The 27,248-nt window shown below is 33.8% G+C and overlaps 1 protein-coding gene across 2 annotated transcripts in view; it reads right to left on the bottom strand.

The window, feature by feature from the left end:
• Nucleotides 1-27,248, bottom strand: part of KIAA1109 (KIAA1109 ortholog) — a 210,622-nt gene that overhangs the window by 72,206 nt on the left and 111,168 nt on the right. For both annotated transcript variants that reach the window (XM_025385484.1, XM_025385483.1), the window contains 12 exons: nucleotides 26,272-26,491; nucleotides 25,707-25,865; nucleotides 24,880-25,055; nucleotides 22,658-22,833; nucleotides 18,228-18,934; nucleotides 17,547-17,792; nucleotides 15,269-15,362; nucleotides 13,682-13,732; nucleotides 9,752-9,958; nucleotides 7,974-8,212; nucleotides 3,021-3,265; nucleotides 682-787 (listed from right to left, as the gene is read on the bottom strand). In XM_025385484.1, the coding sequence (XP_025241269.1) occupies nucleotides 682-787; nucleotides 3,021-3,265; nucleotides 7,974-8,212; nucleotides 9,752-9,958; nucleotides 13,682-13,732; nucleotides 15,269-15,362; nucleotides 17,547-17,792; nucleotides 18,228-18,934; nucleotides 22,658-22,833; nucleotides 24,880-25,055; nucleotides 25,707-25,865; nucleotides 26,272-26,491 (2,626 nt within the window). The remainder of the gene's footprint in view (nucleotides 1-681; nucleotides 788-3,020; nucleotides 3,266-7,973; nucleotides 8,213-9,751; nucleotides 9,959-13,681; nucleotides 13,733-15,268; nucleotides 15,363-17,546; nucleotides 17,793-18,227; nucleotides 18,935-22,657; nucleotides 22,834-24,879; nucleotides 25,056-25,706; nucleotides 25,866-26,271; nucleotides 26,492-27,248) is intronic.

Raw genomic sequence — 27,248 nt, 5'->3', positions numbered from 1 at the left:
AGAACTCATCAAAATTGTAATTGAATACCTGGATACTTCATAAATTTGTTAAATGAATGAATTAATCCATAAGCATAAAGGAAACTCCTTTTGATGCCAATTTATGGATGTGGCTTAAATATTCTTTTAACATGATAACATTCACACTGAAAATACTCAGCATTAAGAATTGTTATACAGAGTCAACTTTTCACCCTAATTCCCTAATACTTTAGCTTGTGAAAAATGTAGAGCACTGACTAAGCTGAACTGTAAACTATTCTTGAGGAACAGCAAAAATGTAATGAGGGTTTCTACAGACAATTTACCATGCTGCCAGCATATAGCCATCATCTGGTATAGATAAAAGGTTGAAATCTTAGCAGTTATCTAAATGTTGTTTCCAAAAGAGTATGATTAATTTGGTTAATAGACATACTGTAAGCTTTTCTTTCTTGAGGGTGAAACATAAATGAGCTTTCTGAGGTTTATGAATCCTAAATGTGTATATTATACATGACAAAAATGATAAGCAAACATTGTAGGTGGAAAAGCCATAAAAGGAATGGCCAGTTCTTAGGAGTTATTTGACAATTATATCCAAATGCTGGATCAATACTTATACCACAGACATATGGGACATCACACAGTCAAAAAGAATAAAAACCTTCACCTATACTGTAAGGTACTAGATCATCTTACCAGAAACTTTTTGTATTACTTCATTAACTTCCTTCATGAACACTTTCTGTACAAATACCAAGTGGTTTAGAAGATCAGTTGTAAGATTATGTTCAAAGGAACCAACCTGTCAGAAAAAAATCATATTAGATTAATGCTCATTACATTAGCTTTACTTTTTTCTTACATAAATCACCCTAAACTGAGGAAAAAGAGATAATTATCTATGATTTGAAATCAATATACTGAAGAAAAGTTAAAAATATTCAGAGTTCCTAATATGTTACTGGCCAAACACTATTATAGTCCATTCCCAAAATGATTTTTGTTTTTTGTTTTTTAATAATAGTAGTTAATAAGGTATGAGAAGTCTGGGGAGCAAATCAAAGTTATATATTTAACTTGCTAATTTTGAAATTAAATTTTCTCCTAGAGTAAAATTTACTTTTAATGATCATTTTAATGGCCACTTTTGTGTCTTAGAATCACAGACGAGTTAAGTAAAAATAGATTTATTTATTTATTTAGAGACAAAGTCTTGCTCTGTCACCCAGGCTGGAGCGCAGTGGCACAATCTCGGCTCACTGTAACCTCTACCTCCCGGGTTCAAGCGATTCTCCTGCCTCAGCCTCCTGAGTAGCTGGGACTACGGGCACCCACCACCATGACAGGATTTCACCATGTTGGCCAGGTTGGTCTCAAACTCCTGGCCTCAAGCTATCTGCCCGCTTTATCCCAAAGTGCTGAGATTACAGGTGTGAGCCACTACATTCAGCCAAAAACAATTTATTTAATCAAATATATATTTAATGACCGTCTATGTACCATGTTAGGTGCTAAGGATACGGCTATGAATAAAAACCAACAAAATTCTGGGTCTCAGGCTTACATCTGAGTGAATTAGCAAATCATCAGAGATACCCAATTAAGGTTTAATATAATTTGTGTCCTATAATTAGTACAAAGTATTAAATTTCTGGCAAATTAGTTAATAAACTAATTAGTTAATAAACCAATTTGCCAGAAACTATTTTCAGGTGTGTTTATTTCAGGCCATAGTAAAATAGGCAACTCTAAGAGGGATGCAATTTTAGATTCTTTGAAATGGTTGAAATTAAATACACTGTTTACTAAATTCGGGATTGTGTTCTGCCTCGTTACAAACTTATACCTTTCTAATATCTAGTATTAGCAAGGAATTATACAGCACACTGTATTCGTGTATGTTCTTTTAAATGGAACATTGATAGCAGGATGTCTAAACCGGAGCTTGGGGCTTTTAGTTTTCAGAGTAGAAAGCACAAGTGGGATACACCTTAAAATATTTTAAGTAAATCTCTGTTAGAATCCAAACACTATTTTTTTGTACACTTGTTTTTCACATACAGAAATCTCAACTCTTACAGAGGTTCCAGGGCAAGCAGGGCCTAAGAAGGTAAATCAGACTTAAATATGTCCCCCGTAGTTATAATATTTCTATCAGAGAACCCAAAGAGCATTCTTATAGATGCTGCAGGTTCTGGAGAACAAAATTTATAAAACAAATAGCACATTGCTTTTTCATAAAGTTGTAACTGTTTTTGACAAACTGACGAGGTGAGCTGAGACACATCACAGGGTGCCTGGAGGCAGACCACTGAGGCGTGGCTCCTGTCTCTCTCAATTGATAGCTAGGAGACTTAAGGAAAGGTGTTTACTTCTCCGCTTCAAGTTTATATCAAATTAGGAAAATAACAGACGACCTGCTTACCACAAATCGAATGAAAAATGTGTCCAAATGCTTTTTAAACTTTTGACAGCTATACAAATATAAAATGAAAAAATTATGATAGAATTAGATATGCTACTTTCAACTTAACCTTAGTAAAGAAATTAATCTGTAAGTCTAATTTATCTTTCAATATGACCTTTAGATTATCTTAATAATTATGTATACCTGTATGAATTATGTTAACTTGCTAAGGCTTAGTTTGCTCACCTACAAAATGAGAACAAATATTTCTACCTCATAGGATTTACTTAAGCACTGCAGAAGTCAATGCGTGTAAAGCACATAATGAAAGTTAGCTGCGATTTGCTTTTAATAATCATTTGAACTACGAAAATATTGCAGAGATGGAATATATAACTAATACATATTTTTAAAAGCATGTTTAAATAAAACTACAGGGTAGTCAGACTAACAGACACAAAACACACATACACCCACACACACACTTGATTCAGTATAGAATTCTTCTGTGAAAACAAATGATTTTAAGACTTTACCTTAAAAGTTTGGATTACTACATATTTTGGTACATATAAATCTTGAAGCCTCCTAAATTACAAAGAGTAAGAAAATTTTAAAGTAAACTTACTTCTGCCACACAACGTAGATAATTTCCCTGTAAATAGTAACCTTGTTTAGAAGGCAGTTCATCTATACTCCACACCTGATCCGAATAACTATCATGTTCTTCCATTATATATTTCCCTGACATGGTAACAGGAGGAAGGTTAAGACTGGCAGAAGGAGGAATGGTTGACATATCTGTGGCAGAAACTTTTGAAGTAAAACGCAATCTGTGATTTGGCAGCTCAAATGTAAATCTTGTCTGTGCACCTGTAAGAAATGAGAAAAGTTATTGTTCGTGTTAGTGTTCATTCACTCATTCATTCCTCATTTTTTCCAAAAAGGGTATCTAAGAAAAATGCATGGATATTCCCAAACCTATCTTGAAATATATGAAAGCATATTTTAAAGTTGCTTATAAAATATTCCCTATCTTTAAATATGCAAGTCAGTCAGCAAGTATTATTAAGCCAGTAAGTATTATTTATTAAGACTGGCAGTGTGTTAGGCACTAGGAAAACACCCACGTTCTTTATTTCATAGATGGTAGAACAGAAATAAAATGCTCTTATTATTAAAGAATTGTAACAAGAAAATTAATCAAGTTAAAAAAAATTCCCCAGTCCACACAGTGCTTTATTCACAGAGAATAGTAGGTAGTTAACAATGTGTCTACTGATCCTGATTCAGTGTGGAAATAGCTAAAATTGCCAAATCAATTAAACTGTACTCACTGAAACATTCATAAAGTATAAAGTTATACAAACATATGTCTCTTTGACCTTAATAATTATTCATGGGACCATATATCAAATAAGGGTATATTATGAATTTTAGTTTACTGTTGACCTTAAACACTTAAATCAATAATCTGGCACATAATTTTTCAAACAAATATAAATATACCAGCTTTACTATTATTCAGTCCATATTTCTCCAACTGTTTATGAGGGCATGAGGAGAAGCCTTATTAAAATCAAGATCTGTTGTTGCCCTTTACACATGTAATGTACATACACATGCTCCTTTCAAACCAACAGAATCTACTGATATTCTTCTGTACATTACCAATTCTCTCCACTCAAACATCATCAAATTGCCTATTTAGCCTATGTATATAATTTATTACATATCCCTACTGCTCCTCAACTGAGCCAGAAATAATTCTCTTTTTTTCAAAATACTAATCAAGGGTCATCTCCTATATGTCACATTCACTACATTCATTAACTATAGTGCTTGCACCTGGAATGAGTTAGCCAAAAACAGAAAAATGCTCACTCACCAACTGGGGTATCTGTGAATGACCAGATGAGTCATGATTGCCCTGATCTCCTCTTACTACTACAACCAGGAGACTCCTTGACTATCATTTACAAGCTGCAAGGGGTGGGGACTGTCTACCACTGTTGCTACCACCACTACCATTGCTAGCACACCACCAAATAAAAACACCAAGATTGAAATAATCCTAGGCCTCAGTTACTGAGTCATCCCTTATTACTAGTATAGTCATTCTTTTACTGTTTTTATCTCTTTCCTTTAATTTCAATAAGAATTTTGGGTTCTTACCTCTCTGGATATTTAACAATGTGTTTACTCTAGGACCCTAAACTGCCTATCTGACTTTTGACTTGCTGCTTCTGTGGACCCTTGTATTTCATGGGTGCCCTGAATAAATGACCAAATGTGTGTAACTTATTGTCAGCCCTGGACTCTAATATCTGAAGGCCTAAGACTTCTGACTCTGCCAAATATGGAAATTTACTTTAAAATGCTTCTCTTGCTGGTAACAGAAAGGTCTAAATGTTCAGCAAAATTACTCTTAATAAAGAAACCCAAAATGCTAGAGATGGGCGTACATATACAGTAATCTCCCTTTATTTGGGATAGATGTGTTCTAAGATCCCCAGTGGATGCCTGAAACCATAGATAGTATCAAACCCTATATATATGTCTTTTCCTATACATACATTCCTATGATAAAGTTTAATTTATAAATCAGACACAACAAGAGATTAACAACAACAAAATAGAACAACTGTACTGTAACAACAGTTCTGTAAATATCTTTGTAAATATGGGGGTCTCTCAAAATAGCTTATTGTATGTAATATTTTCGGACTACAGTTGACCATAGGTAACTGAAACGTGAAGAGACAAAACACATGAATAAGCAGGGACTACTGTATACACATACTTATATAAATATGTACATATCTGCGTATATTCATATATATGTATATACTTTTAAATTATGTTAACAGAATAAAGGAGAAAATACATTTTCATTTCATTAGATAACAGAACAAAGTATCTGATTACATTTACCAATAATTCTTCATAGAAATTCTTAGCACAGTGGGAAAATAAGTACATTTTCTTAACCTGATAGCAGAAACCTACAGCAGACATCAGACTTATTCATGTAATGTTGATTCCTTTAAGAAAATGGAACAAGGCAAGCACAATAAGGCAAGAAAAAGAACTAAAAGTTGGAAAGAAACAAAAGTATCATTATTTGCTGTTTAAACAGTATGACTGTCTATAGATAAAACTCCTAAGAATCTACAACTTATTGATAATAATGGTTTAATGTGGTTACTGAGTATCAGATTAACATAAAAGCATCAAGCACACTTGTACAGACTACCAACAGTTTAGAAAAATGCCATTTTACAAAAGATAACATTTGTAATAGCTACAACACCACAAGATACCTAGATATATAAATAAATAAATACATCTTGTAAAAGACGCACAAAACTCTTTAAGTAGAAAAATTTTTAAATTTACACAAAAACATTAAAGAAGACTTAAACAACAGAGAAGTAAGACTTAGGAAAAGGGAGGTTAAATATTGTTTAGTTGTCATTTCTCCCCAAATAAATCTATAGATTCAATTAAGTTCTTACAGAAATCTAAACAGGCTTTTTCAGGGAACTTAACAAACTGATTCTAAAATGTTTATGAGGCCAGGCATGGTGACTGATGCCTGTAATACTAGCACTTTGGAAGACCAAGGCAGGCGGATCGCTTGAGGCCAGGAGTTTGACACCAGCCTAGGCAACACAGTGAAATCCCACCATCTCCACAAAAAGTTTTAAAATTAGTCAGATGTGGTGGTGCATGCCTATAGTCCTGGCTACTCACAGGGCTGAGACTGGAGGATCACTTGAGGAGGTCAAGGCTGCAGAGAGCTGTGATCATGCCACTGCCCTCCAGCCTGGGCAACAAAGTGAGACCCTGTCTCAGAAAAATAAAAATAAAAATAAAAAACGTATATGAAAGACCAAAGGACCAAAAATAGCCAGGACAATTCCTGAAAAAGTCAGGCAGCAATATGATACTGGTGCAAAGAGATCAATGAAGCAGAATAGAAAACTCAGACTCCCACGTTAAAAATAACACTTAATATGTGACTAATTTTTGGATTATATATCACTAAAAAAAAAAAGAATAAATTAATAAGTGATGCTGAGATCATTGGTTATATACAATGATACTGGTTATATACTACCCCATGCCAAATGTAAGAACAATAATAATTGATTAAGATAGATTAAAAACTTAAATATGAATAGCAAAACTCAGAACATTCAAGAAAAAAATGTATCAGAATATCTTTATTATCCTAGGAAGAGAAGCATTTCTTCAGGACATAAAAATACACAACATACAGGAAAAATAATGGTAAATTCAATTACATTAAAATGAAGAATGTCTGCTGATTAAAAGAAAAAGTTAAATGATAAGCCTCCAACTAGGTGACAACATATAAATATATAATATCAAAGAGTTAATATATAGAATTTATGAAGAATTATTGTGAATCAAGAAAAATACAAATGACTCAATGGTAAAGTAAGCAAAAAAAAGAACCATCAACTGGCATTTTATATATATAAACATGTAAGGAGCTCTTAGTCAAAAAAATTCCTAGTTAAAAAATGTGAGATTCCATATAAACAAAGTTCAAAACAGCTAAAAGCAAACTTTAAATCATTTATGAGTATATACATACATGGTAAAACTATATGGGCAAGCAAAAGAATGGGTAAGACAAAATTCATGCTAGTAGTAATTCCATGAGAAATGAAGACTGCCTTTTTTTTTTTTGAGATGAAGTCTCACTCTGTCGCTGAGGCTGGAGTATAGTGGCACACTGTCAGCTCACTGCAACCTCCGCCTCGCAGATTCAAGCGATTCTCCTGCCATAGCTTCCTGAGTAGCTGGGATTACAGGTTCCTGCCACCATGCCCAGCTAATTTTTGTATTTTTAACAGAGATGGGGTTTTGCTATGTTTTCCAAGCTGGTCTTGAAGTCTTGACCTCAGGTGATCCACCCGCCTCAGCCTCCCAAAGTGCTGTGACTACAGGTGTGAGCCACCACGCCCAGCCAAAGAAGGCTTCAAAGTATTGGAAATGTGCCAATTCCTAGGTTGTATTGTGGGTTGGTGAGTTCACAGTACTTATTCTTTAAAATGTGTATATGTATAATTTACATGCTTTTGTATATATGATAAATTTCATAAATGTTAAAAGCAAGGAATTTTGAGATAGGATATATTAATATAAGGGTCACAAAACCATATAGAATTAGCTGTTTTGAAGAAATAAATGACTTCTGATTTGAGCTACATGAACCCAATGTGAAAATAAAACAAGTTATTCAGTCTATTAAAAACTTAATAGATGTAGAAATGGGTTGATTTATTCAACTTAAGTTTAAATTGGAGAAATGGCCTCCATAGTTGAATAATTTTATGGAGTTCAAAAGAGTTCACTCTGGCCATTCAAGGTATTGGGGTGGGGGATATTTTTACTTGACTAGAGAACATCATTAATGAACTTTAAATGTTATAATCAAAATTAGTTATAATATCTATAAAACCAAATTTACCTTTTTATCAAAATATTACTAATTTCTCAAAGAAATCATAAATTTTAAGAGCGTGAATTCAGAATTCAATATTACCTGTCATTCCATGACTTCTCATTCTTCCCATCTTGTATTCTGCTTTCAGAGATGGTAAAAGTGCTGCTCCAATGGCAATACCATCTAACATGGCACTGAATTTAAGAACAATAGGCTTCTTTTCTAAGCCTTCTGGTAGCTGAGGAAATTCATTTGTTTCAACAGGAGTTTGATTAACGCTTGTTGGGGTTTTTTCAGAAGGTAGTGGGGTTGCAATATCTTCTTTTACAGGTTGTGGGCTAGAAAGCAAAAAATTAATTAAAAAATAAACACAGGAGCTACCATTTTATTGCGGAAAATCATGGGATTTCTCAGTGAAAAATAGCAAATATATACTGTGAATAGATGTTTTCTTTCCAATATCAGATCATATTCAGACTTTCTAAAACAGATGTTGAACAATGATGATATGGAAAAGTAGACAAGAAGTAATAACAATGTAAAACTCCTAGAATGTTATACTGCCAAGGTGATTCTTAACAGTATTGCAAAACTGGGATTTAAACTCAGATTTGTCTGATTCCAAATTCTATGACTTAACCATTACACACTACTATTGATATTATTGCCACTACTACTACCACTGTTAAGAATGACAACACGAACTCCAACAATAACAATAACAACAATTTGAGTGCCAGGTACTCTTCTTAGTGCACTGTGTGCTTTGTCTCATTTATCTCACTTTAAGTAGGTACCACTGTCTCCAAGTTGCAAATGAGGAAGCATAGCTAGAGTGCTGAAACTAGGATTTAAACCCAATCAGTCTGACTCCAGGGTCTGATTTTTCAACTACTATACTCTACGGATAATATATTATAATAAGGAAAAGTTTCTTGGAACATTTTAAAACTAAAATTTATACATTCTGGATTCCATATTTCTGTTCAGAGGAAAAACATTTAAATTTTTACTACTTAGTCAACTTCAGCCGTGATTAAACATTATATCAGAATTAAAGATTTAGATAGAACAACTGGAAAAATCAGCTTTGAGACACCTTCAAAAGACACACTAATGTTTTCCCACTTTATAGGATGTGGGAAATAAAACGTAAGACAACTTTGTAACCTTTTACATGTATTTTTTTTTTTTTTTAAGATGGAATTTCGCTCGTTGCCCAGGCTGGAATGCAATGGTGCAATCTTGGCTCACTGCAGCCTCCGCCTCTCGGGTTCAAGCGATTATTCTGCCTCAGCCTCCCAAGTAGTTGGGATTACAGATGCCTGCCACCACATATTTTTATTAGTTACAGTTTATGGAGACCATGAATAAGGCTCAGCAGTGAAGATGCATGAACAAAGGATATAGACATAGGGAATAAAGGTTAATGCTCAAATTTACTGCCCTTTAAAATATTTATGTGGCATGGTCAGATGCTGCCTTGGGACATAAATGATCACAACTATACGTTCTTAAACCTGTGCAGTCATAAATCTCCAATGAATTCAAAGTAAACAAGGATTGATATGGTCCTGGAATTCATCAAGTTGCTTTTTATTAGTACCTCTTATAATACTCACAAATCTCTAGGATCTCTTAAGCTTTGTTTATGCAATATGGAACACTGACAATTGCAGTGATGACACTGTACTTTAATGCTATCAAATGTCATTTTCACATGATCACGATTGGCTACTCTCCTCTTGCTCCACTGTCCATGATGGTTGATACTTAGAAGTAACTCATCATCTCCCTCCAAACTTTTGTTAATGCAGCAAAGAATATCCTGAGGTAGTAGATGGAATCACAGAATGTGAACAAATAAAATAACTTACGCTGTAGAAGGTTGTCTGATTAGGTCTGAGATTTGTTTAGATAGTTGGTGAGAACTTCGAACCATCATGCTATGTAAGGTGGCAGGGTGCTGAGGAATGTTGATGCTGATAGCTCCTACTTTGAACACAGCAGCATTGTTTGTCTTCAGCCCTCTCTGGGCACTGTAGAGGGCTTGGGACTTGGCAATACTACATTTCACTACAGTTCTATCAATAGAGAAAGAGGACCATTAAAATACAGCCAACAGCCAAGTAAAGAGAAATTTTGAAAAAATATTGAGAGCAAGAAAAATACCTATAAATTTGAGAGGTCTTCAAAAAGTTCATGGAAAATGTGTATTATAAAAAAACTACATGTAGATTTCAGAATCATTTTGCACCAAAATAAACTCATATTCACTTGTTAAAACATGTGAACAGGATCTTCTTTAATGTACCAAGAAGGATAAGACATCAGTTTGACAGAGCCCCTATCAAAACAGTATGAATTCTGCTAAAATTGAAGCAAGAACAAGCATCAAGTTTATGGTGAAGTTTGCGCGGAATTATAGTGAAATCATTGATGCTTTACAAAGAGCCTTTGGGGATAATCTCCCAAAGCAATTAGCAGTTTACGAATGTATAACTCAAGAAGGGACAAGACAATGTTGATGAAGCCCACAGTGGCAAACCAAGTATCAATTTGCTAGGAAAAATTTTATCTTCTTTGTGCCTAATTGAAGAGGACCAACAATTAACAGCACAAACAACAGCCAACACCATAGACAACTTCAACTGATTCAGCTTACACAATTCTGACTAACAACTCAAAGTTGAGCAAACTTTGCTCCCAAATCAACTCCCAACAAAGGCAGAGCTTTCAATGGAAATTTTAAACAAGTGAGATCCAGATCCTGAAGCATTTCTTCAAAGAACTGTAATGGGAGATTAAACATGGCTTTACCAGTACAATACCAAAAATAAAGTACAATCAAAGCAATGGCTACAAAGAAGTGGAAATGGTCCAGTCAAATCAAAAGTGGACCAGTCATGGCTGGGCATGGTGGCTCACACCTGTAATCCCAACACTTTGAGAAAGTGAGGTGAGCAGATCCCTTGAGCTCAGGAGTTTGAGATCAGCCTGGGCAACATGCCAAAACCCCATCTCTAGAAAAAATACAAAAATTAGCTGGGTGTAGTTACATGTACCTTTAGTCCCTGCTACTTGGGAGGCTGAGGTGGGAGGACTGCTTGAACCCAGGAGACCGAGATTGCAGTGAGCTGAGATTGCACCACTGCACTCCAGCATGGGTGGCAGATAAAAGTGGACCAGTCAAAAGCAAAGGTCATGGCAACAGTTTTTTGGGATGCTCAAAGCATTTTGCTTGTTGACTTTCTGGAGGGCCAAAGAATGATAACATCTGCTTATTATAAGAGTGTTTTGAGAAAGGTAGCCATAGCTTTACTAGAAAAATGCTCGGGAAAGCTTTACCAGTCCTCCACCACAACAATGCTCTCGCTCATTCTTCTTGTCAAACAAGAGCAATTCTGTTAAGAGTTTTGATGGGAAGTCAGTAGGCATCCATTTTACATCTTAATTTGGCTCCTTCTGACTTTTTTTTTGTTTCCTAATTTCAAAAAAGAAAAAAATTTAAAGGGTACCCATTTCTCTTCAGTTAACATAAAAAAGACTGCACTGTCATCGGACCCTCTGTTCATTAGCGATGGAATAAATGGCTGGTATCATTGATTAGAAAAGTGTCTGAACTTAATGGAGCTTATGTTGGGAAATAAAGTTTATATGTTTTAATTCCATTTTCCACAGTTTGTGAAGCCCCCTCATAATTGAATGAACTAAAACGACTTAAAAATTTTCATGTATTTAAATTATACATTGAAGAAACAATGTTATCTAAAAATATTAATATATTTTATACTATTTGCACTGAATAGTGTTTAATTTCTTTAATAGGAAGAATCTATAGAAGAAAATAAGTATATGCTCACATGTAAGTAAAAACATGAACAAGATATATTACATACACAGACACACAACATTCCACTTTTTATTTTACCCCCATTCAGAACTCTTTTGTTCTCCACCTTATTTTAGAGATCTGTACAACCATTATACAGACACTGAATATGAAAAGAAAAACAATATTCACTATACTTCTTAAAATCTAATTAGGGAGTCAAAGAAATTAGAATAACAGTCATCCACTATGTTACAAGAAATTGATAGGAAGGAGGAAGTGTAACTTGTATTTTCTGCTTTTCATTTTCAATGAGTAGTAAACAAATGATAAAAGTTTGATTCATAATGAGCAAGGCTATTACTTTTCGTTAAGAATTGGTATCCTTTAATTACTAGTACAGACATAAAGCTAAGATATTATCTTTCTTGATTTCCTTTGTTCTTTCCAATGCCTAGAACAGTTCCTAGAAGATAACAGACACTTGCCAAATATTTGTGAAATGAAAAGCAGAAAGAAGTAAAGCCAAAGAATGACTTCTACCACTACAACGGTGGAATTCCACAGATAGGATATGATAGGACATTTATGTAGAAGCCATAATGAAGTCGTCTTTGACACATACACACACCCTCACATACATATTTGTTTTTTAAAGATGGGGTCTCATTGTTGCCCAGGCTGGAGTGCAGTGACACCATCATAGCTCACCACAGCCTGGACCTCTTGGGCTCGAGTGAGCCTCCCGCCTCAGTCTCCCAAGTGGATGGGACTACAAGAGACGTGCCACCATGCCCAGCTAATTTGTTTTTAAATTTTTTGTAGAGACAGGGTCTCATTATGTGGCTCAGGCTGGTCTCAAACTCCTGGCCTCAAGCAATCCTCCCAGCTCGGCTCCAATAACTTCTAATATAAATGTGATCCTTCAAATGGGCAACTGATTCTTGACAATCAGTAAATTTGGCAATATACACAAAATACATAATTTCATATTAATTACAGGCCAGTTTACATACATTAATCTCTGCTGGGCTGTAGAAAATTTGCCAATTATTTATAGTCTCAAGGATATGAAGAACCAGTTCATCACATTTAACTTTTATCAGGATAAACCTTGAAAAGTCTAACAGTAGCTTTATCAGAGGTCTTGATTACTTATAAACAGTAAAATCTAGGTATTATATAAAATTCAAAACCAATTACTAGAGAAGTATACTTTTTTCTTCCACAACACACTATTTCTTGGAGACGATCAGAGGGTGGAGGCGGTAGTTTATGAAATTGGCCTAGTCAGCATGAAGGTAGGCTCTGGAATGCTGACTACTTACTGAATTTTGAATCATTTCTAACAGTATAATAATTAAAACCATTGTTTAACACCAGTATTTCAAGTTCAGTTTCAACATAAGCCAGAACACACCCAGATGGTGCTGACATGCAAATGGCTCTCTAGATGCGAATAGCATTCATCTATTGAATGAAATTAAACACACATTTACATATAGTAAAGGCCATTAAAATCTATTAACAGAGCAGTCAACTCTCTCCATCTTAAATACAGAATTATAAGGTTGAGATGTACAGATGTTTTATTATTAGTGTTTTAATAATTATTTCTACAATTAGTGAAAACTCTTGCAAAGTGAATTTTTTAAGCTTCCATTATCATATCAAAAATTAAGTACTTTGATCATAGAAATTTTAACAGTAACATATCTGAAAAGGCACAAGCAACACACAACTACAGTGTTACAACTTGTCAACAACAGACAAGGTATGAATTACCAAAAAAGCAGCCCTTACCTGTGTTTTCTTTGATTACCAGTAAGCTTTAATCTATTATATAAAAGGGTCTATATTACAGCTACAAAACAATAACTAAATAATTCACAGCCATGAAAATAATTTAAATATTTTAAAAACTATTCAATACTACAGTAATCACAAAGCCATGAAAAAGAATAATATGACATACAGAAACTCTTGTTTGGCTGTACTTGTAGGAGATGTAGGAAAATCCTCCAGTCTACAGATGAAGAGTCAAGAGAAAGCAGGAAAACAAAAAGGAGGCAAATAAACATTCATGCACAAATTAGTTACAATATGACCAATCATCTGGAAAGCTTTTCTAATTTCCTACTCTAAAAATGTTCCATTAAAGTACCATTTGAACTATTTTTTTCTATTCCATGTCCTTTTCATTGCAACTGAAAATGAAATACCAAAGAATACACTACAAGCTTGGCAGTAACTAATAAATAACTTTTATTTTTCAAATAAAACAGTTAAGGGATCTTTACTTGGGGAAAAAAAAGAGCAAGAAATATCAGCAATATAATATTTTATCAAAAATCTGTTTTATAAACATTATGTTTTACAAGGTTAAAGACTATTGGAAGTCCTTCTCTTTAGAGATAATAAATAATGAAGAGAAGAGATCCAGGAGGACAGAGTAAATAAAACTCATGGGACACCTAAAGAAATTTAGTTTACTTTCTGAAGGTAACGTACCCATGGTAATTCAAATTTAGAGTAAATGAAAGAATCATGGAATCCATGGTCTATGACTTTCAGTAGAAGGATCATAAGGTGGAAAGAGTATAGATTCAGGCATCTCTTCTTACTGACTATATTAAGTATTTTAGGCACTATGTTGATCTTTCTGAACCTCAATCTATTGTTCTGTAAAGTTGGATAAAATCACCCCAGTTCCCAAAATTGCAGTGAGGATTAAATAAAATAATATAGGTGAGGCTCCTGGCCCACAGTAGGCACTTAATAATATTGTAATTAATACATAATAATAAGCCCTTCTCCTATATTGAATGAACAAAAAAAGATCTCATCTCTCACAACCACCAGAATTTCCTGCCTTTCTTGAAAAGACTTCTAAGGAAATGTGATCTGGATAGTAGGCAGCTATTATGAAATATATAGTCTTTGGTTCTACACTTACAGATCTAAACCAAACCTGAGACAGTCTCCAGGAAGTCTTGAGAATGGGCCCTGTCTGAGGTTGCTGAGTTTGGCCAAAACTCACTGGAGAAAGCTATGGCCTATTAATAAACATCCATTTCAGGATATATTCCCCAAGGTAGCTAGCACATTATTCAGATTTTTAAAATATTATTAGAGCTGTAACATATCATACTTCTTAGTCAATCTAGGACTAATACTTAATTTTTAAAACGCTGAACCAAATCCTCTATTAGTCATGTTGGATATGTTACAGGATAACAGTAGCACAACATTAGCTAGCCATAATGTTAAGAAACAGCAAATTCTGAAAATCTGACCTAAATTATCAAAGCCTGTTTTATAGTTAACATGAAACTGCTCTGCTGAATGGAAGTTAGGAATGAAGGTATATACTACCAATTTTAGGAAGACAAAAAGTATTTTTCTAAAATGTTTTATTTGGTGATATTCTCAATGACAGAATTCTTAGTATCTGGGAACTGAGACTGTATATACAAACCTCAAAATTCAGCATGTTTATCCAAAGAATTTCAAGTTTTGTCTAAAACGATAAGTGTAAGAAAATAAAAACTGACATACTTACTGTATATTTGGTGTAATCCCTTCAAGCAGCACAATATTAACCCCACCAATATGAGCAGTAGCACAAGTCTCAGTCATCTTTTGATGTAAAACATCTTAAATATGAGAAAAAAATATTTATTTGAATTCTAGATATAAGATACCTGAATTTCATATTAAAATTACATTTTATTCATAATATATTCAGTAGCAAAAGATAATTTTAAAGTCGAGACCATCCTGGCTAACATGGTGAAACCCCGTCTCTACTAAAAATTACAAAAAACTAGCCGGGCGAGGTGGCGGGCGCCTGTGGTCCCAGCTACTCGGGAGGCTGAGGCAGGAGAATGGCGTAAGCCCGGGAGGCGGAGCTTGCAGTGAGCCGAGATCGCGCCACTGCACTCCAGCCTGGGCGACAGAGCGAGACTCCGCCTCAAAAAAAAAAAAAAAAAAGTTATGGTAAATTTGGTTCAACCATTTCAGAGCTACTTTTTAAAAAATTTCCTTAGTTTTTTATTTCTCTGCATTTAATACATACATACATATTAAATGTCAAAATTGCAATAATGCACAGTATACACTTTGATATGCTATTCCTGCATTAGTCTACTGACATGACATAGCCTATTAGCATTTTAAATCTCAGAAATAATACTTACTGCAGAAAACCTGAAAAATTTTTTAAAATAGGAAAAAGAAACCACATAAACCAGCACTCTTGGTCCATATAATTCCTGTGATTTTAATGGAGGGTTTAAATATTTTAATTACTTAAAAAATGAAATCACATAAACAATTTTGCCTACTTTTTTCACTTAGCATTATTGTTCGTATTAATAAATTCTGCAGTATAATTTTAATGGGTAAATTGTAAACTGGCATATGTTTGTTTATAAAAATAACCAATTCTTTAATGCCAGACACTTGGCTGCTTCTTTGTACAGATAACTTTTCACACAATTGTGATCATTTCTTCTACCTAGGTTTGCAGACCTCTAATTGCTGAGTCAAAAGATAAATTGGCTACTGATAAAAGCTATTCAATTAAACTTCAGGAAGGTTAAACCTATTTATATCAATTTAAAAGTGAATAAAAATGTCCGTTTCTCTAATTCTCACCAAAAATGAGTATGGCCATTCTTAACTTTGGCTAAACAGATGAAAAAACCGACAATTTTTTTTTTTTTAATCAACTTAGACATCTGAATGTTTGTGTATTGTTTATATCCTTTGTGATATTTCCAAGGAAGGCTGGTGTGTTTGTATTTCTCTCAGCAATTTGCAGTCAGTCCATCTAATTTCTGCAGAGAATTTTCTTTACAGTCAGTCCATCTAATTTTTTCAGAGAACGGTGTGTATGGTTCACCATGTCAACCCCAAGTACACAATCCTCAAATTTAAAATTAGTTTTTGAGTAAATAATAAATGTTCAAGGTACAAAACAGGTAAAAAAAGGATATGTAACAAAAAGTAGGTTCAAAGTAAGTTTTGATTCGACCTTACAAGTTTCTCAATCATAAAGTTAACAATAAAAACACATGGTGATTGATAACTTCCTTTTCTCATGTAATATAATCTGTCAGGTTATTTTCACAACCAGAAAAACCACACTGGTTTTATATAACCATTGCTGCCAAAAGAATCCCTGCAACTGTATTGCTGTATCCACCAAGTCTAAGAAACATTTGCTTTTTTATTTTAGCATCTCTGAATGTGGGATGCAGTTTATAATCAATGGCATCTGACCATATCTGGTAATGGTATTTTCTTTGTGATACATAAAATAATAGTGCATCTTAAAACTGATGGGCTCCTGGATTTGATAAAATATCACACCTTGTGTAATCATTCTCAAGATAAATGGTATGTTTTCACTAATCTATGAAATGTTGTATCAACTAAAAGGATTTCTTTTTATAGAGGTACTTAGTATTAGATTATAAGATTTCTATGGTAGTAACAAAAGCAAATTTTTCATAAATTTCATTATTTTGGTAAAATTTTCTGCCTTTAGAGACATCTTAGTAGTTGATTTTAAAAGATAAAGAATAAATGTCACTGAGTATAGGTATATTGGCTCAATATTTATGTGCTAAAATATTTAGACATCAAAGCTGCCTCAATTCACTGATACTCAATTACAACAAAGTTCTTGGTATCTCAGAATTTGGGAAGTCCAATTTTTCTGGAAAAAAAAAATTGCCAAGTAGGAATTTTGGAGACATGGCAGTGGTTTCCTTCAGAAAAGTAGCACTAATTATTATGTATACATAGCAGTTTATTAGAAAAATCATTCATACCTTTCATTTTTTCCTTAAGAGTAAAACTGCCATGGATCCTCTTCAGTTCTGATTCCATTGTTAGTCCACCAATATCTGCCTCTAGGTGTGTGCGGTTCACCATGCCAATCCCAAACACTATTAGAGTAACATGCTGAGGTTCAGAAGTTACCAAGCTACGTTTCCTCTGAGTCTTAGTCAAACTGCTGTTGTCTTGTTCATTCTCAAACACAACTTTACATGTTGGCTCTGTAGGGCTCCGAACTCCTTTATAAGTAAATGAAAATATACAATTTTAGATAGGAAGACTGAAAAATGGAAGAACATTCCAAACATTGTCTTTCCTTTCTTTCCTTCACACTCCCAACCAGTCCTCTTTCTCTTATTCCCCAACAAAATGATTAAAAATTTCTTCAACATTTTTCCAAGTTCCTACTGAAAGTGAATAATAGAGCCAGATATTTTAAATCAGGTCTGTCTAAATCCCTTTAAGAACATACCATGTAAGAGTTTAAAAGGATGGGAAATATGGTGGCAGGATATCTGAATTCCATTACTATTTTATTGCCTGTTGACAGACAATTTCTCTCCATTTCAATTATCCACTTACAACATTAAGAAAACATGATGAAAAGTCTTCTGCTTCTTTGGTATTATTGTTATTCTAAACAGAAATTTTTAAAACATAAAAATGTCTGTTACCTGCTGGTCCAAATGTTTCTGAAGACTTTTCCAATATTCCTGTTGGATCAGAGATAAGTGAATAGAAGTTAAGCAATTTATACATATTCTGCCAGCACTCAGCTGAAGGCTCACTTTGTTCTGACACTGTAATTGAATCAGAGTCATCCATATGAATAGTCATGTGATCCACCACATCTTTTGAACCTTTCCTAGACACTTTTGATGTTCTTCTTTCAGATCTTCCTAATGAATTCTTGTTTCGAGATTCCTTTTTGTTATTCTCATTGTTGGTCCGTTTGTTCTTTGCATTATTTACTCTATTGCCACCATTAAGACTTCCTCTAGAACTGCGGCTAAAGTCAGATGAACGAAAGTCCCGATGTTTTCTGGTTTTGAAGGTAGGTGTTGGGGAAGCAGATCCGGCTGTGTATCTGCTAAGTTTAATATCAGTCTGTGTTGCTTTGATGTCATCTATCATTGTGCTAAACTGATGAATAAGACGAACCAAAGCCATATCTACATGCTGGCTTATTGACTGACAGGAAATAGTAAAGTTGCAGTGAAAGGTGTTATAATACCGCTTGCTGAGATCATGAAAAGAAAGGGCACTGGTAGAGTTCTGAGGGGTGCACACAGACTTTTCCATTACAACAGCACTGATGCTAAAGGTTCCCAACATTAATGCCGGTTTGAACTCAAGTGGAGGAAGATTCACATGGCCTTGCCTAAAAATGTGAAATAAAAAAAGGACAAGGTGTTTCTTCCATTTTTCCAGAAACATACATCTTTATTAATTTATAAGCAAAATCATCTCCAAGGTAAAATATGAGTCTTAAATAATTTTAAGCAAGCAAACCAGTAAAATATGCTTTTTCACTAGGCCAGGCTTTTTATGAGTTCGAAGGTGGGCCTTAAGTCTTTCTACTACTTAATCTTATTCTAAAACTATTCTAAAACTAACAAGTCAAAATCAGTCTTCTTATGTCAAGAAATGATTTCCCTGAAGTGATAAAACAACTTTTGTTGTCATTTGATGGTACTGCCATAGAGTATTGGAATTTAGAATTAATTATAGATCAATTAGGATACCTCACTTAACCATCCCCTCACCTTCTATAATCATGTATCTAATTTATTCATATGTAACATAATTTTATTTGATATTAGATAGGAAACCCTCATGCTAAGTTGAAAGCAGAGAGGAAAAGCAATTGAAACAAAAATTAGAAATACACACACACACAAAACCTTAAAATCTGATATAAAAATTGTATTGGCAAATCCTCCTGCTCATCTAAAGATTTTCATGTAAGACTATTATAGTAAATTTTAATATAGAAAGTCAAAAATGTCTCAAATTTCTATAAACCAACTACCAATAATAACAATAAACCCGGAAACAAAACTGTAAAAAGGTATTTTTTCCCTCTTCTTCCATGCACACTATGAATGTGCAGACATGGCAGTTTTTCTGTAACAAAAAGAAAAAAATCAGATGCTGCTTTGATATTCTGCATTTAACTTAAAGAATTTATAACTACAGAGCGGTAATTCCTTAATGAATACTAGTATTAATTAATAAGAAAAATGCCTCATTGTAGTGTAATTCATATAAATGCACAAACTTACAGGAAGTGTACAATCAATGCCAACTAAGCATATGATCAGAGAAGGAAAAACTTGATTTTGAGAATTAGAAGAGAGAAGACTAAAAAGAGATGAAAATAATCCACAATTGCAAAAACAAGAATCTAAAACATTTAAGAGTAGTAAGAAAATCTTCAAGAGGGGAGATTCAAATAAAAGAGAAAAAGAAAATGGCTACACCATAATAATAATTTGCCTGACAAGTAAAAGCCTGACATGGGCACTGCAGAGCCAAAGTTACAATTAAAATTGTAAAACATAAGTCCCCGATACGTGCAGCTACTTTTACTAGAGACAGCAAAGAGACAAAGAAACTACTACTCAATGAGGACTTACTACATTCCAGATTCTATGCTAAATATTTAATAACTGCCCTGGCTTTACAAAGTAGTAGAAGAGTTATACATATTCATACAAGAAACTGTAACCCCAAACTAATATGCAACAGTTAGCAGAATGAACAATCTGCTACGAAAACAAACAAAAAACCCAGACAATACTGAAATTAATGGCTGGGAAAAGTATATTGTGGTGAAGGTCTCCAAATAAATAAGAGCTTAAGATGGAATTACAGGAGATCTGAGAAATAAAAATTAATCATAAGTTAATTGTAAGAATGTGGAGCATTTGGAGCTGGCATGGTAGCAGAAAAATTAAAAGGAATGTCAAGTTCAGCTAGACCAAAGGCAATGAAGTTCACAGAATCACTCAAAGAAGCTCTCACTCAAAAGACTTGTGTGCTCAAATGAAGATCTAGTCTGTGGCAGTATTATATGGGATTTACTAGGCCAATACATAAGCTATAGCTATAATTTTATTTATATAATCTATATCTCTATATACAATCTATTACATATAAACTATATATAATCGAATTATATATAACCTAGTTATATATATGAAACTTATATACTGTATATGTGTATATATATAAACATATTTATATATAAATGGACATATTTGTATGAAAGCTGGCTCTTGCAAATAGAAATACAAGTTTAGCTCAGATATTTTAACCCTAAATAGATAGTATGTGTAGGTATTAATGTTTGGGGTCTGGATTTGATGGTTCCAATATTTTAAAATTTTAGTTACTGTGCTTTACTTAAATAACAAGTCTCCCAATAATGTGATACAAATTTGTAACTAACACTTACTGTGAAAACTGCATAAAGTACAAACTTATGGCTAGCTCTTCAGCCCACAAGTCAGTACAATACAACAGATGTGCATTGTGATCACTGACTAATCACATCATTTCAAAATGTGTCAGTGATAGTGATTAGTTGACGCATACCTGTTGTTCAGTTCATGCACACAAAGCATAGCATGTAGTTACTTGTGTTGCCTCCTTGTGTCTCTCTCTGTAATAAATCCCCATAACATTTTACAAAAATGAATAATCAAATGAGGGAACTGGACAACAAAAATGAAGATGCAGCAAAGAAACTAAAAATGAAGATACTGGTAGGGAAAATCAGTTGAATGGTGTTATGGAAGAAACAGCTGACCATGGAAGTCAGTGGAGGCAAAATTATTGACATAAAGAGGAAAGTGGCCATGACAGAAAGGATGAAGATATCCCAGAGGAAGTGATGCTGACAAAAAGCTTCATAGTAAAGAGAATCAAAGATTATTTCATGACATTGAAAGTGTAAAGCATAAAATGTTGAAAACTGATCCATACATACAAAGGAGTTCGACATTTTGCCAAGGCACACAAAAGCTGCTTGTTCTGTATTATATGTTATATCATAAGAAGGACAGGACCATTCAAACTACCCTTTGATAAGTTTTTACAAATAAATAAAATAGTTTAATTGTCAGTGTTTCTAACATTTTAAATTCCAATGTACTAAATATTAGTTTTACTTTTATTTTTCATTTTCCTATACATTTATAATAAACAGTAAGAACATTTTTAATGTTCTGACAAATACTGTCAAGGTCACAAAAGTAATTTTTTCCACTGATTATTAAAATTGCTTTGCAGTTTCAGCTTGTACAGTCATTGTTATGGTATAAGACTATTGTGAAAAGCAAGAACTTTTGTTAAATTATTTAAAATTTAAATAGAAATATTTCAAATGAAAAATATATTTTACTTAGCTATATATCAGACATAAGTACTTTAATTTACCACCTTGCAAAAACACAAAAAGGATGAAAGAAACAATACTACAGAAACCTCTTGTCATGAATGCCATTTATCTCCATATTCTACTATTTCTATTCGTTTTAAGGCCCACCTCAAAGTAAAATTCCAAGTACCAAAAATATTACTCAAATCCTGTGAGTGGTATATTATTTCCTATGTAAACACTAAAGAAACTGAAGAACCATCCATGATAATATAAAATAACAGTAAAAGACGGTTCTTAACTTTCACTATGCTACATTTCTATTTGTTTCTGATGACTAGACTCTCAATGTGACTTCCGCCCTGTTTCTAATACAAAAATACTACCTGACATGAGTCAACTCAGAACCCTCAAGATCATAAAAATTCCACTATTACAAGAGCCAAGTAAATAAAGGGTAAGTGCATATATCAATATATATGACCCTCATCTATGTGCTAACATGGTTCAAAAATATGCCTAAAAATAGGCCTCATAATCTGTTGATAAATACAACTAGTAATTAATAAGAAAATGTGGCCACTACTTTTACTAAAAGGTAATTATCTTCTCATAAACATATTAAAATTACTTTCTCATTTGGATTACAAGAAAGTAATGTTAAAAAACAAACGTATTATAATTCTTGCACAAAATTATACACAAAAATGCAAAAGACACCTTCTTGCTCTTTTGCCTTTTCTCTCTTTGGCTGTGTCAGAATCCACAATATCTGCTCTGAGGCAATCCAAAGTCCCTGAAAATGAAAGGTGTTCTCCAAAGTACATTCGGTAGCAGAGTGGCATTGTATCCTGTGACTGGATCCCTGTATGACTCAGAAGAGGCTTGAAAACAACCTAAAAGACATTAACATTCATATTAGCTCAAATTATAGCTTATCATTTACTATAGAAATTACATATAGAAAAATGCAGCTTTTTTTCTTACCCTACCTCAGTACATATTAGTATCATAGTGTGAAGCAAAAAATGGTCTCATATAATTGACTCTAACTTTACTTAAAATTTAATACTTTTAGTACCTATTATAGGCCACTCATCTTCAAATTAATAATAAATAAGGACACAGATTCCTTGATCCTACCTGAGTGTCTGAAAGTACAAGGAAAATAAAATTATGAATTAGGTAAATCATTCTACCTCTTGCTTTTAAAACAGGTATGAATTTCTATTGTGTTTCCATTTACAAAAAAAAAAAAAAAAAACATAAGGTTCACAAAGTTTTCAACTTCCTGTGTTAATATAAAAACATTATAAATGTTATGAATATCTGACCTATTTTTAAATGGAAGCACCTGGTTGTAATAGTCATTTAACATTTATCTTCAGAGAACTTCCTTTACATTTTAAGTATCACATATGCTTATGGAAATACATTATTCTGGTTAAATCTCTAGTTAACTGGATTTCAGACACTAAGCACTAACCTGAACGGAAAGAACTACATGTGTTCAATGCTACAGCACTAAAATCACTCTGACTACTCATCCTCCTCCACATGGTTCCTTTTCCCCCTCCTACATCCTAAAATATAGGTGCTATCCAGTGCTTTTCTCAGCCTCCTCTTTCACTACACATTCTACCTTAGTGATCTTTTCCTGAAGCTTAAAAAAAACCCTATCTAAATGGACAAGTGCCATTTACACAATGAGAGCCAAGCCTATATTTCCGATTGTCCTAGGTCACCTCATTTTGTTGTGTGTGCTTAGGAAGATAGCTCTCTCTTTAACTGACTCTAAATTCCAATACTTCTCATTTTTCTACTAATTTTGCTCCATCTGCTAACCCTTCTTTCCTTTGTTTTTTATCATGAGCTTCCTAATTTCTCAAGTACAGTTGGCCCTCCATATCCAAGGGTTCTCCATCCAAGAATTCAACCAACCACAGATTGAAAATATTAGGAAGTAAAAACCAATAAAATATAACAATGTAACAATTAAAAAATACAAATAAAAACCCAATACAGTATAACAATTATTGACATAGTATTTACATTGCATTCGGTATTATAAGTAATCTAGAGAAGATTTAAAGTATATGGAAGGATGTATGTATGTTGTATGCAAATATCTGCCATTCTGTATAAGGGACGTGGGCATACCACAGATTTTGGTATCCTGGGTGGCGGATCAGAGGGTGGGTAGGGGGTTGGTCTAGAAACCAATCCCTTGGATACTGAGGGACAGCTATATGTAAATATGCTCAAGACACCTTTATCCTGAAAAAATGATGCCTCCTCTGACCCACGTCCCACTCTCACACTTGCCTGCTGGCCGCTCAAACCAAAGAGTATGTTTTAAAGGATTTCACTCTTTATTCTCCATATTTAATCAGTTAAATAAGACCTTCACCATATCCTCATTTACCTTTTCAAAGCCATAAACATCTAAGCCTAGAGTCTCATTACCACTGGGTGAACTATTTCAATAATTCATCTTTTCAACACTAGTTTCTCTATTTCAATCAATTTAATACATTTGCTACTCACATAATATTTCTATATCTATAGTTTTAGTTACTTTATTCCTCTGCTCTAAAATCATCAATGCTTCCCCACTGCTCACTCAATAAAGTCTTAAGATAGCACTAAAAACCAAAGGGTATGATTATCTATTCATGTTGCTTAGCCAATTTGTTACAAATAACAAAAAGGTTACTATATGAGACTCTTCTATTTAATGATTACATATAGATACTTAATTTGCATTTATAATTAAGCCACGTACTTTTTAAAGGCTCCTCCCATTTTGCATGAAGGCTGTAGGAAGATAGGTACAGAATATTCTCACTAGAATTCCAAGGTGCATACTACTGGATGGTTCCAGTTGCTAAGTAATGCCTAAGGAGGTTTTATTATAATTAGGAAAAAACAGGCTGGCTCACCTGTGCATCAGCAAGCTGAACAGCAGGAAACCCTTGGTTTGCTTCTTCTACACCTGCCACATCATCCTGACTGGTGCTATGCTGAGAATGTGTCCCATCCAAAGTATTTTGGTCACTAGACAAGACAGTGTTGAAATCTGAGGCCGAGGGTATTGTAGGAAGATTGGGTGCTACACCTAATGGAATAAATTTTTAAGAATAAAATGTAAATTATTGGAAAATAGAAACACATAAAAAGTATACAGCAGAGTAAACTTTTGAAGCCTGTAGAGCAGTACCATTTCAAGACTGTTTAAATTGAAAAGAAAAAAAAAATGCATACCTTTAGGTTATTTTACAGACATGATTTATTAGTGAAAAATGAAATTAACTCTTCAGAACACATCATCCTTATCTATCCTTACATATACATACTCTTTTAGATTTAATTAAATATTTGTTAAGTAACTAAAAAGTTTAGAATGATAGTCATAATGTCTCAAAGGGATCTAGATAAACTAAAGCTATCTTCCGTAATGTCAAGTATGTAATGTTGTAATTACACTTTGCATTTTCTCATTTACCACTTAAACTAGTCACATTAAAAGGAAGCTTTAAACTCTTTATATACAATCTCATATTTGACATATTTGCCTTTCAACAAGAACACTGAGTGACTGCTTACTACTCTCTCAATTACAATGTTATCAAAGATATTTATAAATATAAATGGACCAATTTCAACCAAACAGTACTTGTTTGAGATTTTTAACCCATCTTCTGAAAAATAAGATTTTGGTATACATTCCCCTTAGACAGTTAAGCAAAATAATGTGATAACGCAATACCTGTGGGAAGACTATTGTGTCCTGATTTTGTAACGGGAGATTCTTGTACCACACTTCCTCGATTACCCACAGCATTTGACATCCAATTATAGAAACTCACAGATGATGGCTCAGATAGCAAGGGATGTTCAGATAACATATCAGTGGCCACTGTATTTCCTGAAAAAAAAATTGTAATTTATGTAACTATGTTTGAAGAACCAAGTTAAAATGTATGTTTGCAGATGGTTTTAAATTCTCACTGCATAATATTGGTATTTGGATATTAATGTATTAATAAGTAGCTTATTTTTATCATAATGGGGGAAATTCTGTGTTGCTGGTCGAGACAGCACCCCACACCAAACGCCTACATTGACATTAGTCAGTGCTGCAATTTAAAAATGCAAACTAAGGGCATGAAGACTCCGAAAAGTTACAGAACAATGGATTCCTAAAATTTTTTCTCAAAGATAAGATATGAGAGATTAGTTGTACTACCAAAGTATATATCTAACTAAAGTCCTGTTTCATTTCAATTCCCCCATAAATATAAAAATGTAATTATCAAATCTAGAGCATGTACCTGTTCTTGTTAGGGAGCTGCTTTTCACAGCAGCACTGCTTCTCTGAGGAGTCCCTTCCAGGAGGTTGTGCAGGCTTGGGAAGCTTCCAGTCAGGTAGCTGAGTAGGCTCTCCTTCCTTGGACTCTCCTTTACTGGCATCCCAGCACGTCCAACATGCACTGGAGAATCAGTGGCAGTGTCTCCACTGGTATAGCTCAGAGAATGATATGGGTGAATGCCCTACAGAAAGTGTAACAGGGTTATTTCTTACGTATATAAAAATGACTGCTGATAACTACAACCACTATTACTATTACTGTTGCTATCACTGCTAGCTATTTTGCACATTAATACCAAAACTGGTCATGTCTACTAGGATTGTGGTGAATGCTTTTTACATATGTCCTTAAATGTAGGTAAAAATGTTCTGTAACTATATAGTACAAGACAAAAGGCTACTTTTATTATCAATATTATAATGAAGCACGTCTACTTATTTTAACCATGGATCATTAATTCCCTTCTTAATCTGATGAGGGAGTCTGGTGACAAGACATAAAACCACATAGCACAGTATATCAAACAGATGGTGGAAATGAAGCACTATTCATACCTAAGGAGCAGGAAACAGTATATTGAAACTTCAGAAAGTTATACATAGGGTGTTTGTGGAAGTGCCAAGGAACATTCACATGGGTAGCAAAGAAAAACAGTAGCCTGAAATATTTATATCACTGCTTATTTACTGAACCAGCAAACTGATACCTAGACACAATATCCCTTACACAAAATATTCCCTAGAAAAACCTACTACACACACACATACATACACACACACACACACACACACACACAAAGGATCTGTAACAGGATCTTTATGTGACTGATGCCATCAAAAGTAAAGTCTAGGTACTCAAAGAAACTAAAGACAGAAAAGTTGTCTACCTTCAGCAACCTTCCCTGCAGTTTTTTTTTTTTTTTTTTTTTTTTTTTTTTT

Source organism: Theropithecus gelada, chromosome 5, assembly GCF_003255815.1.
Source record: "Theropithecus gelada isolate Dixy chromosome 5, Tgel_1.0, whole genome shotgun sequence".
Taxonomy (NCBI): domain Eukaryota; kingdom Metazoa; phylum Chordata; class Mammalia; order Primates; family Cercopithecidae; genus Theropithecus; species Theropithecus gelada.
Note: the sequence above shows the minus strand (reverse complement) of the source record. Positions and strands in the feature narration are given on the sequence as shown.